General features: G+C 37.3%; 1 protein-coding gene across 1 annotated transcript in view; it reads left to right on the forward strand.

Annotated features, from left to right (window-relative positions):
- The window catches only part of mrps35 (mitochondrial ribosomal protein S35), a gene marked incomplete at its 5' end in the record, with an annotated part of 31,234 nt that extends 13,608 nt beyond the window's left edge, over positions 1–17,626 (forward strand). The window contains 3 exon segments of the mRNA NM_001292378.1: positions 859–968; positions 1,763–1,832; positions 17,159–17,626. Coding sequence (NP_001279307.1) covers positions 859–968; positions 1,763–1,832; positions 17,159–17,437 — 459 coding nt within the window.
- Positions 17,627–18,534: the final 908 nt, after the last annotated feature.

The following is an 18,534-nucleotide window of genomic DNA, read 5'->3' on the forward strand; positions in this document are numbered from 1 at the left end:
GTCAGTAAGTTGCCATATGTGAAGAAAATCACTGAGACTATTGATGCACTTAAATTGCTTAATAGTGTAAGTTTGCTAAATGGAGCAAAGATTCCACTGGATTGAACTGCTTCTGGTTGATCTGCAACTACCAAACTAAATAATAATAATGGGTTAAGACATACAGCTTGCAGGGAACTTCTTAATGTACGGAGTAGGTCTATTTACTGAATATCAGTGAAAGTCTCCAATCCTTTCAATGGACTCTGCATGGCCTCTCCTACATAAGAAGTCGGGTAACGATATGCTACTAGACCCATACCAATAGACCTGTGAAACTAGAAGCTTATGAAATCAAACCACAGCTTTATAATGGGGTTGGTCTGTATTTTTGTGAACTTAATTTAAACCTAGAGGGACAAAAGTTAAAGGGACAAAATTTTAAACAATTGCATGACCTAGTCTTTCAACTCTTTCAATAGACTTGTGAAAATAGACTTTTCCCTTATAAATCAGTCATTGAAAGACAATTATCATGTGCATGGTATGGTAAATGTCCAATAATATTTTGCCTGAAAAAATAGAAGTTGAGATTTTGTAGCTTTTATAATGAAGTTACTATCTCAACACTGAGCTTTCAAGTTGCAATAAAATGTTGATATAATGTTGGTTAGTAAATATTTTCTTTGTAAGATTTTTTTTCTTATTACATCAGCTAGGAAATTCTAGTACATGTAGAATATTTTAGATTAAATTATCATCTGTAATATAATAAAAAATAATTAGTCTTTTCCCCCACTAAAGACTTGCACATGAAGCTACATTTCTGGATGTTGTCGGGAAAATCTACACAAGTCTTTATTTTCTTCTGTTTTGAAGGTTAGAGTCTCTCATCTGAATTTGGATCATCATGCCAAGAAGAAGATCATTAAACTTGTAGGAAATCGATACAACAATGATACAGATATACTTACCATTACAACAGACAGGTACAGTAAGATGAGACCAATGTCAATTATAAGAGCAATTAAGGTCACTAAGTATTTCATCACAGTTCTCATCAAGAAGCAATAAACCAAAGTATCTTAAAGGGGAAGACAAAATTGTGAAGTTCTTTTTCACCTCAGTATAACTGATGTTATAACCCTGACTGAGGCAATGTTTCTCTCAGTTGCAACCTCATACCAATTTAGTCTCCGGTCCTCTGTTTGGATCTGGTTTTATCTCACACTTGATACAGTGTATGAGTTAGGAAATAGAAGATAATGCAGATAGCAACTGGACATAAAAACTATGAAGGAATCAATTAAGGAAAACAGGTGGATTGGAGTAGCTTGAATTTGAAAACATTGAAACACCACCGTGAAAAAAGGAAGGGCAAGAAATAAATGCAAGAAAAAGTGGAAATTATGTGAATGAAAGGAAATTAGAGTATTGTCTGTAAAGGCAGACTCCTTGATTTGCAATCAATCAGCTAGTTTCATGGAAAGTATAAAAAGCAATGTTTGCTACTGAGCTGAGTTTCCCAGAGTAATATTGTACAATAAATGGAACCTTCAAATAAATATTTTGGATAAATAAACTGATGTTTCAAAGCAATGAAGGAATGTGCTTGGATATTTTTCCCTTAATTTTAGTCCTTTTGCTCTGCCACTGTTAAGCGCTTCGACATGATGTCTATTAGCGTGAAGGACATTATATAAGCGCAAGTTGTTCTTGTTTTGAGTAGCTTGGAGCCTAATTTTTCAGTTGAATGTATTGAATCTTTTCCTTTGTGTTTCAGATGCCCACTACGTCGGCAAAACTATGATCATGCCATGTATTTGCTAACAGTTCTATATCACGAATCATGGGTAAGTGAACCATTTTTGACTGTTGGATTCCAACACAGCATGTGGAATTATGATTGTTTTTCCCTTTTGATTTTTAAAACAAAAAAGTAGAGCTACTATTTTTTTCGTAAGTACTTTTAATTTTAACCTGACTACTTGAAGAGATGTTGCTCTCTATTTTGCTTCTCAAGGACACCACCTTTAACAGACATTAATGCTAAATTCTTAGGCGCACCTGGAAAACTAGAGATACTTGCATATTATGCAGAATATTTACTTCTCTTGAAGTACCTTGAAGTTCACTATCATATTGCACTTTCCAACCCCATTACTGTCTGAACACTGATCTTTTATTACTGATAAGAAGTATCATTAAATTGATAACAGATGGAAATTTTCAATGACAGAGTAGTACTAATCATGAAAGATTAGTAGATGGTCTGTTTGTTAACACTAGACAATGCTTCATTGCTTTAACTATAACATTACTTAGATGGGGAGGCCATGCCATATGATATTACCATGTTGTGTGTATTGTATACTGAATACACAGAAAACCCTCTTGGTGAAATGGTTGCCTTTCAAATCAAACATCAATAGTTAATGGGGTTGCCAATCTAATCTGTTCTAATTGTGCTTGATTTTGGTTAAACATTAATGAGCCATGTGGCATATTTGATTTTCCATGGTCAATGTAATCTCTTTTGAATTGGGTTAAAAGAAGATTTGTTGGATATTGTTGAGAGGAGTTACACCTGTCTGATCTTACATTTTCATGAGAATGATTACTGTTGAATACTGCAATTATTTAAGCATTAGTCATTGTGGTAACAAACTGCACAGTAGTAATCCATAAAATGATTATCCGGTGGACAAAATACTAACATGCTGAGAGGTAAGTGTAAGTTTCCTGTTGATGAAATTGGAATACGAGAACACAGAGCATGTGGGCCTCATGGGAGAATAGATTTCTTGTCTGGTTGTCATTCCATACACTGGTAGTAATTAATAATGTCTTTCCTCAAATGAAAGACTTGTTTGAGATGCATCAATAAATACTGAAGGTAAATATTTAAGTTGGACAAATTAGATCATTTTCTTTTGTAAAATGTATACTTCCAATTATTTTGTATTTAAAGTGGCATTTTATACACTTTATACAAGTTTGAAATATTATAGTGGCAGTATCTAAAACATTCAGAAAGGAACACTACCGTGAATTTTTATTGAGAAACTAGCAATTTGCCAGACTTGAATATAATTTATGTTGACTGGACCATAATGTTTGTTTTGAGTACATTTTTTCACCATTGTTCTATATGGGTGGCTGGGAACTTATACTGATCATGAAAAACATCAGTATTTATTGGCTTAATATTGCACATTGTTACACACAAACACTTGGCCACTTTAGCACAGGTCCACTTATATTGCCGGGGTAACTTTTTTTTAAATAAAGTGAGGTCTAACTTTATGGACCCAAACCATTGTGCTATAACAGGCAGTTATAGCTCTGCAGTTGCTAACTTGCACAGTGATCTTTTGATACGACACTAAATTCCTTCCTTAAATTAATAACATTTGGAAATGTTCCATTATTACTGTACATTGTTCTTTAAAGGGCTAGTTTATGGTACCTTTTTATGGTCATTACAGGGACAAAATAGAATTTTTATGTGCTAATATATAATATTCAGAATACATAAAGCAAAACAGTCTCCATCCTTATTCTCTTTCACAAAGAGGAATATTTGTAATTGTTTCAATAAAGTCAGTTATTGAAAAATATTCAAACATTTTGATGATTACTGACAAATATTGTACATCTTTTCCCCCCCACACGTACTACCAAAATAAAGGAAAAGTTATAGATTAGTTACAGATTATAGTTATAGACACTCTAGATTGTAAACTATCTTTGTACACACATTTTAGAGATATTCCTTCTTTGCCTGGAATGGAAGAACTGCCACATGACCTTTTTTTGGATGGAGATTTTGTAATGTTGCTATTTGCACAATTTCATAACAGTATCTCAATACTCTTAAGAATACAATGCTTCTTTTCAGTAGTGGCCAACAAAGCCATCTGTGCATCCCTGTTTGCTCATCTAAGATCCAATCCCTGATAACGTGATGCTTCACCAAATTTGAGAAATTTCATTCTGGATTTCTTTCACAAATGGGCCTGTTCAGAGTCTTCAGTGAATTGAAATGAGCAATGCATTTATGAACCTGTCAATGAAAGTAAGCAAATTAAAAATAATTCTATTTTTACTAAGCTTGAATGTAACTTATCAAACCTGTATTTTATTATACAAGAGAAGCTGGAAGCAGTATATCTTTCGTTTGTTCCTTTTACCCTCCTTGGATCGATTCTCTATGGTGGTCTCAGGAGTATGTCTCCCGAACAAGGTTGTTGCACTGTACTCCAAGGCACTCCAAGACAATATAACCTGCTTGCAGCAGCACTTGGGAGGGGCAATACATTAGTTTACATTCATATAGCGCATTTCATGTCGGGAGGACGCCTCAAGGCACTTGGCAAATCAGTCAATGACCAGGATTCTTCCGCCTCTGCTTCTATTAACCCTGAAAGTCAAATCCTAGCTGGACATGCAGGGGGAAGCTTGCCAGACAAGCTATGTATTTTTAGCTGGTTAAATTCCAGCAGTACCCAAACAGAGACTCTGAGGTCCCCAAGCTGTCACTATTTCCAAACTGAGCCTCATAGTTAACAAAATAGATAAGCAGAGAGTAACTTTAGAGGGAGAGATGAGGCAAATTTTCATGCATATGTGGAATACATATGGAGAACTCAGTCTGGTTTGGATATACTTAAGCATCGCAATGAGTTTCTGCATGTATCGGACATCTGGCTGACCAAAGCACCTTTGGATTATAAGTTAAGGCTATAATTGATCTCTGACCAACATAGGTGTCTGTATTAGAACCTTTTTTTAAAAAAAAAAAGTGGCATTTCCATTGAATTGTATAAGTATGAATTTAATAGAATATTCAAAGCAACAATGCAAGTTCACTCTACCAAATACCAGCACCACAACAGACAGATCGTTGTAACTTATGTTTTATCTGTCCAATCATGAAACTAATAACCCAATTTCTTGCAAGGGATAAAAATTGTTCTTTGCCTAAGGCTTAGACACTGTCAGTTTATCATGTTTAAAACAGTATCCTACTATGAACTTGGAAAGTAATGCAGTTTTCTGTGTTGGTTGATTTACTCTATTCAGAACAGAAAAGGTCAGTCAGAATGGTGTATAATGCTTTGTTTACATGTCTAACCGCTGACTTTAGCCGAGCTCCCAGTTAAAGCGTTGGTTACAAATACATTTCTATTTAAGGGAGGGTGGGAAGGAAAAATGCCTTGTACAATATGGAAGATATTTAGATTCTTTGCTTTTTCAGGATTTGAGGGCAGAAAAAAATACTTTTATATTGTTATATTTAGGAAACATTTTCTATGTAAGTATATTATATGTAATACATCTATTTTCATATTAAAAATGTTTCCTTCTATCCCTCGTTCTCTAAGACATAAAAGCTAATTCCTGAGAGAGTCAGATTAGTTTATTGGGTACTATGCTCTGTATAGTTTATGTTTCTATATTTAAAATAGTATATCAAATTCTGCAGAGTGCATTTCTGATGCTTTTTGCTAGTAGTGCTTCAGACATCTGCCTGTACTTTTAATTACTTCAGACTTAGTCGCATGTCAGTATTTTCTTCCTTGCTTATTTGATTTCTTGACTGATGTGAAGACTAATCTGTTCCACCCAAGATATTAAAAATGTTGAAAAATCTGGAAAGATATTGAAAATCAGTACTCTATAAAAATGGAAATAATAAATTTAAGGATCTGCTGTTCTAGGTTAATTTATTTAAGTTACAGCAACATGATGTCTCTTGAGCTATGTTTGCAGAGTTGCTGCCCCCAAGTGAGCCTACTGTGAACAACATTTGTTTTTCCAAATTCTTCCCTTTACCTTTCCTCTGGAAGGCAGTGGCTGATGCTCTAGTATGGACTTCTGTGTGCCAACTTCAAGATTTGTCCCAAGTTGTTATTCTTCATATATGAATCAAGAGTCTATTCTTAGCAGGTTTGGAGAAGGATATATGGCAGCCTTTTACATTAACTGTAGAAAATATTTAATTCCCTCTTTAGACTAGAAAGGGTATTCTTAAAGCACCTGACACCTAATTTTATTTGCACCCACCATACACTGGAGACATGCAGACCCTTTTGAGGGTATCTTGGGGGTATGGTATATTTCAAAATAAAGCTTCAGGGTCCAAATAGCTTTTAACAGCTGTCAACCATTTCTCACCTAGAAATCTTGAGAACATCATTTATTTCCTCTTTGGAATTAACAGTTTGGTCAGCCTTTGGTGAGAAACAATTAAATCTTCCTCTCAAGAAAGCTGATCAGTACTAAAGTTATTTCCTTGAATTTTAAGCACCAACGTGGACTAATTGGGTTGAATGACAAGCCAAACAGATTTTGTTATTTGTACTCCAAAAGATGAATGAGATAGAAGCTTGTTGCAAGGTGCCAAAAATGAGCACTTCATAATTGCCAGAAATAGTACAATGTACTTTGATGTTTTCATATAAAAATAACGACATGTCTGTCATTAAAAGTAATATAATTACAGAGCAACCATTATAGGATAAATGGATGTCAGTCAGCTGAATAAATAAAATTCTGCATTGTCAGAAAGTTTTCTCTGCCTCAGCTTTCAACTCTTGCTCTTATTCAATGAGTTTTTTTAATCAGTTCTTGGCTAAGGTAATTGAACACAGTATCTTACGTCAAGGAAGAATAAATCTTACAGGTTTGATTGACTGGTACACACCATCCAAACTGCTAATTGCAGTTAGCATTGACATGCGCTATGAAGTATTTAATTGCTCTTACATTTATCGCTTCTAAGCCTGAATAAGCCCCAGTGGTGGTAGCAATGGAAAAATTACCATATTCGCTACAATTTATGACCTCCCCGAACCCCGAAAGCAGATTCTCGAGGGTTTGCGCATGAATGAATTTTACTGCAATTTAAGATTGATAATATTCTGCACCCTATGATACTTTTCAATGAAAAAACACCCCATAATCAAGTAAATACAGCATATAACTGCCGAATGTTAACTATTATGCAGAATTAGCCACTGACTTACTCAGTTTGAAAATATTGTTATACTGTACTTTGTGAGTATATATAGTTTTGAGACGTCTTGAAGCGTGAAAAGCGCAATATCAAATGCAAGGATTATTATATTCAAAATTGTATTATCTACAAAACAGCAGAAAAACAAAAAGGCTGGTTTGAAATAAAATACCCTTTCTAGCCAAATTCCAATAAGCTTTAGGAGCATATAGAGCTTATGTCACATGGCTTGGCAGCTGAAAATAAAATCTCATTTGTGGTTGTTGTGTCCTTAGTCACCCTTACAGCAAATTCACTTTGCAGTATATTCTGTGAAGCGCTTTGGGAGTCTAGAAGACGTGAAAAGCGCTATATCAAATGCAAGGATTATTATTATTATTACTTCTCATGAGACAGTCTGTCCAGTAACTGAAGTGGCACATGTCTGTTTTTGTGCTGGTGGTAAAGCAATAGTGCAGCACTGTCAGCTTGTAAGGAATTTAAGTGACTTGTTATTTCCATATGACGTGCGTTGACAGTCTGAGTGTCTGAGTGTTTGGCTCCAATCATTAAATGCATAGTCACCTCTGCAGAGAAGTTCAAGGGCCAAATGGTCTGTTTGGTACTATATATTCTATGTAATTATACATGTAATTGTAAATCATATATTCCAAATGTTTTGGGAAAGAACCATTCATTTGCCCCATCTTCTTGTGTCCTCGTTTTCAATTGCTTCCAAGAATGACATTGTCAATATATTATTTTTCTTCCTCCCCATTCTCACCCCTCCCATGCTCTCTTCTCCAACTCCGCCTGCAGAAAACAGAAGCATGGGAGATGGACAAAACTGATGCTGATATGGATGAATATATTTGGGAGAACAGTCAGTCTGAGAAAAATGTCTTGAAGACTCTCTTTGGCGTGAACCCCGCCCAACTGGGCGTGAACCCCGCCCGATCTGGCTGTCCTGTGGCCGGCACCGCCGCCGCCGTGCTGCATTGTGGGTGACAATGGCGGCGGTCGCGCTGCAGGGCGCGCGCTGTGTCCTCAGGCGGCTCGAGACCCGCTTCCAACTCCAACTGTCACTGAAAACCGCCACTGGAGACACCTCGCGCCCAGGTACTGCCCCCCCCCCCCAACACACACAGGTACTGCCCCCCCAACACACACAGGTACTGCCCCCCCCCCCCCAACACACACAGGTACTGCCCCCCCAACACACACAGGTACTGCCCCCCCCCCACACACACACACACAGGTACTGCCCCCCCCCCAACACACACAGGTACTGCCCCCCCCCCAACACACACAGGTACTGCCCCCCCCCAACACACACAGGTACTGCCCCCCCCAACACACACAGGTACTGCCCCCCCCCAACACACACAGGTACTGCCCCCCCCCCCCAACACACAGGTACTGCCCCCCCAACACACACAGGTACTGCCCCCCCCAACACACACACACACACACAGGTACTGCCCCCCCCCAACACACACAGGTACTGCCCCCCCCCCAACACACACAGGTACTGCCCCCCCCCAACACACACAGGTACTGCCCCCCCCCAACACACACAGGTACTGCCCCCCCCCCCCCCAACACACACAGGTACTGCCCCCCCCCCCAACACACACAGGTACTGCCCCCCCAACACACACACACACACACACAGGTACTGCCCCCCCCCCCCCAACACACATAGGTACTGCCCCCCCCAACACACACAGGTACTGCCCCCCCCCCAACACACACAGGTACTGCCCCCCCCAACACACACAGGTACTGCCCCCCTCCCAACACACACACACACACACACGGTACTGCCCCCCCCCCCCCAACACACACAGGTACTGCCCCCCCCCCCAACACACACAGGTACTGCCCCCCCCCCAACACACAGGTACTGCCCCCCCCCCACACACACAGGTACTGCCCCCCCAACACACACAGGTACTGCCCCCCCCCAACACACACAGGTACTGCCCCCCAACACACACAGGTACTGCCCCCCCCCCAACACACACAGGTACTGCCCCCCCAACACACACACACAGGTACTGCCCCCCCCCAACACACACAGGTACTGCCCCCCCCCAACACACACAGGTACTGCCCCCCCCACACACACAGGTACTGCCCCCCCCAACACACACAGGTACTGCCCCCCCCAACACACACAGGTACTGCCCCCCCCAACACACACAGGTACTGCCCCCCCCAACACACACAGGTACTGCCCCCCCCAACACACACAGGTACTGCCCCCCCCCAACACACACAGGTACTGCCCCCCCAACACACACAGGTACTGCCCCCCCCCAACACACACAGGTACTGCCCCCCCCCAACACACACAGGTACTGCCCCCCCCAACACAGTCAGTAAGTTGCCATATGTGAAGAAAATCACTGAGACTATTGATGCACTTAAATTGCTTAATAGTGTAAGTTTGCTAAATGGAGCAAAGATTCCACTGGATTGAACTGCTTCTGGTTGATCTGCAACTACCAAACTAAATAATAATAATGGGTTAAGACATACAGCTTGCAGGGAACTTCTTAATGTACGGAGTAGGTCTATTTACTGAATATCAGTGAAAGTCTCCAATCCTTTCAATGGACTCTGCATGGCCTCTCCTACATAAGAAGTCGGGTAACGATATGCTACTAGACCCATACCAATAGACCTGTGAAACTAGAAGCTTATGAAATCAAACCACAGCTTTATAATGGGGTTGGTCTGTATTTTTGTGAACTTAATTTAAACCTAGAGGGACAAAAGTTAAAGGGACAAAATTTTAAACAATTGCATGACCTAGTCTTTCAACTCTTTCAATAGACTTGTGAAAATAGACTTTTCCCTTATAAATCAGTCATTGAAAGACAATTATCATGTGCATGGTATGGTAAATGTCCAATAATATTTTGCCTGAAAAAATAGAAGTTGAGATTTTGTAGCTTTTATAATGAAGTTACTATCTCAACACTGAGCTTTCAAGTTGCAATAAAATGTTGATATAATGTTGGTTAGTAAATATTTTCTTTGTAAGATTTTTTTTCTTATTACATCAGCTAGGAAATTCTAGTACATGTAGAATATTTTAGATTAAATTATCATCTGTAATATAATAAAAAATAATTAGTCTTTTCCCCCACTAAAGACTTGCACATGAAGCTACATTTCTGGATGTTGTCGGGAAAATCTACACAAGTCTTTATTTTCTTCTGTTTTGAAGGTTAGAGTCTCTCATCTGAATTTGGATCATCATGCCAAGAAGAAGATCATTAAACTTGTAGGAAATCGATACAACAATGATACAGATATACTTACCATTACAACAGACAGGTACAGTAAGATGAGACCAATGTCAATTATAAGAGCAATTAAGGTCACTAAGTATTTCATCACAGTTCTCATCAAGAAGCAATAAACCAAAGTATCTTAAAGGGGAAGACAAAATTGTGAAGTTCTTTTTCACCTCAGTATAACTGATGTTATAACCCTGACTGAGGCAATGTTTCTCTCAGTTGCAACCTCATACCAATTTAGTCTCCGGTCCTCTGTTTGGATCTGGTTTTATCTCACACTTGATACAGTGTATGAGTTAGGAAATAGAAGATAATGCAGATAGCAACTGGACATAAAAACTATGAAGGAATCAATTAAGGAAAACAGGTGGATTGGAGTAGCTTGAATTTGAAAACATTGAAACACCACCGTGAAAAAAGGAAGGGCAAGAAATAAATGCAAGAAAAAGTGGAAATTATGTGAATGAAAGGAAATTAGAGTATTGTCTGTAAAGGCAGACTCCTTGATTTGCAATCAATCAGCTAGTTTCATGGAAAGTATAAAAAGCAATGTTTGCTACTGAGCTGAGTTTCCCAGAGTAATATTGTACAATAAATGGAACCTTCAAATAAATATTTTGGATAAATAAACTGATGTTTCAAAGCAATGAAGGAATGTGCTTGGATATTTTTCCCTTAATTTTAGTCCTTTTGCTCTGCCACTGTTAAGCGCTTCGACATGATGTCTATTAGCGTGAAGGACATTATATAAGCGCAAGTTGTTCTTGTTTTGAGTAGCTTGGAGCCTAATTTTTCAGTTGAATGTATTGAATCTTTTCCTTTGTGTTTCAGATGCCCACTACGTCGGCAAAACTATGATCATGCCATGTATTTGCTAACAGTTCTATATCACGAATCATGGGTAAGTGAACCATTTTTGACTGTTGGATTCCAACACAGCATGTGGAATTATGATTGTTTTTCCCTTTTGATTTTTAAAACAAAAAAGTAGAGCTACTATTTTTTTCGTAAGTACTTTTAATTTTAACCTGACTACTTGAAGAGATGTTGCTCTCTATTTTGCTTCTCAAGGACACCACCTTTAACAGACATTAATGCTAAATTCTTAGGCGCACCTGGAAAACTAGAGATACTTGCATATTATGCAGAATATTTACTTCTCTTGAAGTACCTTGAAGTTCACTATCATATTGCACTTTCCAACCCCATTACTGTCTGAACACTGATCTTTTATTACTGATAAGAAGTATCATTAAATTGATAACAGATGGAAATTTTCAATGACAGAGTAGTACTAATCATGAAAGATTAGTAGATGGTCTGTTTGTTAACACTAGACAATGCTTCATTGCTTTAACTATAACATTACTTAGATGGGGAGGCCATGCCATATGATATTACCATGTTGTGTGTATTGTATACTGAATACACAGAAAACCCTCTTGGTGAAATGGTTGCCTTTCAAATCAAACATCAATAGTTAATGGGGTTGCCAATCTAATCTGTTCTAATTGTGCTTGATTTTGGTTAAACATTAATGAGCCATGTGGCATATTTGATTTTCCATGGTCAATGTAATCTCTTTTGAATTGGGTTAAAAGAAGATTTGTTGGATATTGTTGAGAGGAGTTACACCTGTCTGATCTTACATTTTCATGAGAATGATTACTGTTGAATACTGCAATTATTTAAGCATTAGTCATTGTGGTAACAAACTGCACAGTAGTAATCCATAAAATGATTATCCGGTGGACAAAATACTAACATGCTGAGAGGTAAGTGTAAGTTTCCTGTTGATGAAATTGGAATACGAGAACACAGAGCATGTGGGCCTCATGGGAGAATAGATTTCTTGTCTGGTTGTCATTCCATACACTGGTAGTAATTAATAATGTCTTTCCTCAAATGAAAGACTTGTTTGAGATGCATCAATAAATACTGAAGGTAAATATTTAAGTTGGACAAATTAGATCATTTTCTTTTGTAAAATGTATACTTCCAATTATTTTGTATTTAAAGTGGCATTTTATACACTTTATACAAGTTTGAAATATTATAGTGGCAGTATCTAAAACATTCAGAAAGGAACACTACCGTGAATTTTTATTGAGAAACTAGCAATTTGCCAGACTTGAATATAATTTATGTTGACTGGACCATAATGTTTGTTTTGAGTACATTTTTTCACCATTGTTCTATATGGGTGGCTGGGAACTTATACTGATCATGAAAAACATCAGTATTTATTGGCTTAATATTGCACATTGTTACACACAAACACTTGGCCACTTTAGCACAGGTCCACTTATATTGCCGGGGTAACTTTTTTTTAAATAAAGTGAGGTCTAACTTTATGGACCCAAACCATTGTGCTATAACAGGCAGTTATAGCTCTGCAGTTGCTAACTTGCACAGTGATCTTTTGATACGACACTAAATTCCTTCCTTAAATTAATAACATTTGGAAATGTTCCATTATTACTGTACATTGTTCTTTAAAGGGCTAGTTTATGGTACCTTTTTATGGTCATTACAGGGACAAAATAGAATTTTTATGTGCTAATATATAATATTCAGAATACATAAAGCAAAACAGTCTCCATCCTTATTCTCTTTCACAAAGAGGAATATTTGTAATTGTTTCAATAAAGTCAGTTATTGAAAAATATTCAAACATTTTGATGATTACTGACAAATATTGTACATCTTTTCCCCCCCACACGTACTACCAAAATAAAGGAAAAGTTATAGATTAGTTACAGATTATAGTTATAGACACTCTAGATTGTAAACTATCTTTGTACACACATTTTAGAGATATTCCTTCTTTGCCTGGAATGGAAGAACTGCCACATGACCTTTTTTTGGATGGAGATTTTGTAATGTTGCTATTTGCACAATTTCATAACAGTATCTCAATACTCTTAAGAATACAATGCTTCTTTTCAGTAGTGGCCAACAAAGCCATCTGTGCATCCCTGTTTGCTCATCTAAGATCCAATCCCTGATAACGTGATGCTTCACCAAATTTGAGAAATTTCATTCTGGATTTCTTTCACAAATGGGCCTGTTCAGAGTCTTCAGTGAATTGAAATGAGCAATGCATTTATGAACCTGTCAATGAAAGTAAGCAAATTAAAAATAATTCTATTTTTACTAAGCTTGAATGTAACTTATCAAACCTGTATTTTATTATACAAGAGAAGCTGGAAGCAGTATATCTTTCGTTTGTTCCTTTTACCCTCCTTGGATCGATTCTCTATGGTGGTCTCAGGAGTATGTCTCCCGAACAAGGTTGTTGCACTGTACTCCAAGGCACTCCAAGACAATATAACCTGCTTGCAGCAGCACTTGGGAGGGGCAATACATTAGTTTACATTCATATAGCGCATTTCATGTCGGGAGGACGCCTCAAGGCACTTGGCAAATCAGTCAATGACCAGGATTCTTCCGCCTCTGCTTCTATTAACCCTGAAAGTCAAATCCTAGCTGGACATGCAGGGGGAAGCTTGCCAGACAAGCTATGTATTTTTAGCTGGTTAAATTCCAGCAGTACCCAAACAGAGACTCTGAGGTCCCCAAGCTGTCACTATTTCCAAACTGAGCCTCATAGTTAACAAAATAGATAAGCAGAGAGTAACTTTAGAGGGAGAGATGAGGCAAATTTTCATGCATATGTGGAATACATATGGAGAACTCAGTCTGGTTTGGATATACTTAAGCATCGCAATGAGTTTCTGCATGTATCGGACATCTGGCTGACCAAAGCACCTTTGGATTATAAGTTAAGGCTATAATTGATCTCTGACCAACATAGGTGTCTGTATTAGAACCTTTTTTTAAAAAAAAAAAGTGGCATTTCCATTGAATTGTATAAGTATGAATTTAATAGAATATTCAAAGCAACAATGCAAGTTCACTCTACCAAATACCAGCACCACAACAGACAGATCGTTGTAACTTATGTTTTATCTGTCCAATCATGAAACTAATAACCCAATTTCTTGCAAGGGATAAAAATTGTTCTTTGCCTAAGGCTTAGACACTGTCAGTTTATCATGTTTAAAACAGTATCCTACTATGAACTTGGAAAGTAATGCAGTTTTCTGTGTTGGTTGATTTACTCTATTCAGAACAGAAAAGGTCAGTCAGAATGGTGTATAATGCTTTGTTTACATGTCTAACCGCTGACTTTAGCCGAGCTCCCAGTTAAAGCGTTGGTTACAAATACATTTCTATTTAAGGGAGGGTGGGAAGGAAAAATGCCTTGTACAATATGGAAGATATTTAGATTCTTTGCTTTTTCAGGATTTGAGGGCAGAAAAAAATACTTTTATATTGTTATATTTAGGAAACATTTTCTATGTAAGTATATTATATGTAATACATCTATTTTCATATTAAAAATGTTTCCTTCTATCCCTCGTTCTCTAAGACATAAAAGCTAATTCCTGAGAGAGTCAGATTAGTTTATTGGGTACTATGCTCTGTATAGTTTATGTTTCTATATTTAAAATAGTATATCAAATTCTGCAGAGTGCATTTCTGATGCTTTTTGCTAGTAGTGCTTCAGACATCTGCCTGTACTTTTAATTACTTCAGACTTAGTCGCATGTCAGTATTTTCTTCCTTGCTTATTTGATTTCTTGACTGATGTGAAGACTAATCTGTTCCACCCAAGATATTAAAAATGTTGAAAAATCTGGAAAGATATTGAAAATCAGTACTCTATAAAAATGGAAATAATAAATTTAAGGATCTGCTGTTCTAGGTTAATTTATTTAAGTTACAGCAACATGATGTCTCTTGAGCTATGTTTGCAGAGTTGCTGCCCCCAAGTGAGCCTACTGTGAACAACATTTGTTTTTCCAAATTCTTCCCTTTACCTTTCCTCTGGAAGGCAGTGGCTGATGCTCTAGTATGGACTTCTGTGTGCCAACTTCAAGATTTGTCCCAAGTTGTTATTCTTCATATATGAATCAAGAGTCTATTCTTAGCAGGTTTGGAGAAGGATATATGGCAGCCTTTTACATTAACTGTAGAAAATATTTAATTCCCTCTTTAGACTAGAAAGGGTATTCTTAAAGCACCTGACACCTAATTTTATTTGCACCCACCATACACTGGAGACATGCAGACCCTTTTGAGGGTATCTTGGGGGTATGGTATATTTCAAAATAAAGCTTCAGGGTCCAAATAGCTTTTAACAGCTGTCAACCATTTCTCACCTAGAAATCTTGAGAACATCATTTATTTCCTCTTTGGAATTAACAGTTTGGTCAGCCTTTGGTGAGAAACAATTAAATCTTCCTCTCAAGAAAGCTGATCAGTACTAAAGTTATTTCCTTGAATTTTAAGCACCAACGTGGACTAATTGGGTTGAATGACAAGCCAAACAGATTTTGTTATTTGTACTCCAAAAGATGAATGAGATAGAAGCTTGTTGCAAGGTGCCAAAAATGAGCACTTCATAATTGCCAGAAATAGTACAATGTACTTTGATGTTTTCATATAAAAATAACGACATGTCTGTCATTAAAAGTAATATAATTACAGAGCAACCATTATAGGATAAATGGATGTCAGTCAGCTGAATAAATAAAATTCTGCATTGTCAGAAAGTTTTCTCTGCCTCAGCTTTCAACTCTTGCTCTTATTCAATGAGTTTTTTTAATCAGTTCTTGGCTAAGGTAATTGAACACAGTATCTTACGTCAAGGAAGAATAAATCTTACAGGTTTGATTGACTGGTACACACCATCCAAACTGCTAATTGCAGTTAGCATTGACATGCGCTATGAAGTATTTAATTGCTCTTACATTTATCGCTTCTAAGCCTGAATAAGCCCCAGTGGTGGTAGCAATGGAAAAATTACCATATTCGCTACAATTTATGACCTCCCCGAACCCCGAAAGCAGATTCTCGAGGGTTTGCGCATGAATGAATTTTACTGCAATTTAAGATTGATAATATTCTGCACCCTATGATACTTTTCAATGAAAAAACACCCCATAATCAAGTAAATACAGCATATAACTGCCGAATGTTAACTATTATGCAGAATTAGCCACTGACTTACTCAGTTTGAAAATATTGTTATACTGTACTTTGTGAGTATATATAGTTTTGAGACGTCTTGAAGCGTGAAAAGCGCAATATCAAATGCAAGGATTATTATATTCAAAATTGTATTATCTACAAAACAGCAGAAAAACAAAAAGGCTGGTTTGAAATAAAATACCCTTTCTAGCCAAATTCCAATAAGCTTTAGGAGCATATAGAGCTTATGTCACATGGCTTGGCAGCTGAAAATAAAATCTCATTTGTGGTTGTTGTGTCCTTAGTCACCCTTACAGCAAATTCACTTTGCAGTATATTCTGTGAAGCGCTTTGGGATGTCTAGAAGACGTGAAAAGCGCTATATCAAATGCAAGGATTATTATTATTATTACTTCTCATGAGACAGTCTGTCCAGTAACTGAAGTGGCACATGTCTGTTTTTGTGCTGGTGGTAAAGCAATAGTGCAGCACTGTCAGCTTGTAAGGAATTTAAGTGACTTGTTATTTCCATATGACGTGCGTTGACAGTCTGAGTGTCTGAGTGTTTGGCTCCAATCATTAAATGCATAGTCACCTCTGCAGAGAAGTTCAAGGGCCAAATGGTCTGTTTGGTACTATATATTCTATGTAATTATACATGTAATTGTAAATCATATATTCCAAATGTTTTGGGAAAGAACCATTCATTTGCCCCATCTTCTTGTGTCCTCGTTTTCAATTGCTTCCAAGAATGACATTGTCAATATATTATTTTTCTTCCTCCCCATTCTCACCCCTCCCATGCTCTCTTCTCCAACTCCGCCTGCAGAAAACAGAAGCATGGGAGATGGACAAAACTGATGCTGATATGGATGAATATATTTGGGAGAACAGTCAGTCTGAGAAAAATGTCTTGAAGACTCTCTTTAGAATGAAAGAGGCTGAAAAATTCCCAGAGGTGCCTAAGGAAGAACTAATCAACTCTCCCGAAGTGAAAGATTATAGGAACGCGGTGATGAATATCAAAAATATCGGAGGAACTGACCATAATCTATTACAGTATAAAGAATCTGTGAAAAAGCTGCTAAACTTGCAAGCTGCAACCTGATCGTTTAAATGAGAAATTAATGTTTCACATGACACTGCAAACTGTCAATCATGCAAATTAAACCCATTCAGGTAATGTAGCTTTTCCACCAAGATACATTATTGATGTTTGTATATTAACAATGTGATTGTTGCCTCTCCCATTGTGCTTATAATGAAACTACCATAATTCTAATAAACATGTCTCTTCAATATATTCATTTACCAAGTTATATTCCTGTCATGTTTATGGTCCAATTGTAATTTCCTGCAATTTAGCTGTATGAAACGCTTTGTCCACCTGATGTGAAAGCTATTATATAAATGAAAATTGTATTTGTGTTCATGGCTCACAGAAATGAAAAACAGCCCAAAATGACCAGCAAATTTAAAAAAACTAGAAAAACAAGAAAAATACTAGAGAAGTTTTAATTGCAAATTTGAGGTTTATTAAGCAAGCAGGTTAATTACAAACATTAAAAATTGTAGTCAGGCAACTTGATGCTTGTTCAGTTGGAACCACCAACCCTAGTTTGAGATTGACTTGCAAATTTCATGCTTTTGTCTGGCCTTTCAAATGTTGAATATGATGACTTTAGCTTGCCTGGCATGGGCAGGCTGGTTTGTTAGCCAGTTTTGCCCCAAAGAGATAATCATATACCTGATTGCCTATGCTCAGTCAGATCAAATTGTTTTTTTCGAAGTGAATATGCACAGACAGTATATTGACACATTTGAAATGGACCCATCAAACTTCAGTGTGAAAATGCATTGCTTTCCCTCTGCATCCATTTTATTGAAGCTTACCAAGCATGGTAGCAAACAGCCCAATAGTTCATAAAATAATGTTCTTGTCCATCTATTTAAGGTATTTTCCAATGATCACAGTTTAGAGTTTATTTCTCAATTGTAAAGTATCATGGTATACACAAATTATGACAGTAGTTCGAAAGATCTCAAGCAATTAACGTGTATCTGATTTAGAAAGCAATATGGCAGATAGAAAACATTTGGAGCTCTCTACGCCTCGTGTGCTGTAATGAGATTTGTTGCACTTACTCTACAAATGTGCCAACGGTTTAAAAATTATTATAATCTCCTAATCCTTAAAAAGGCCTG

The sequence above is a fragment of the Callorhinchus milii genome, unplaced genomic scaffold, assembly GCF_018977255.1.
Source record: "Callorhinchus milii isolate IMCB2004 unplaced genomic scaffold, IMCB_Cmil_1.0 Scaffold5, whole genome shotgun sequence".
In the NCBI taxonomy this organism is placed as follows: Eukaryota; Metazoa; Chordata; class Chondrichthyes; order Chimaeriformes; family Callorhinchidae; genus Callorhinchus; species Callorhinchus milii.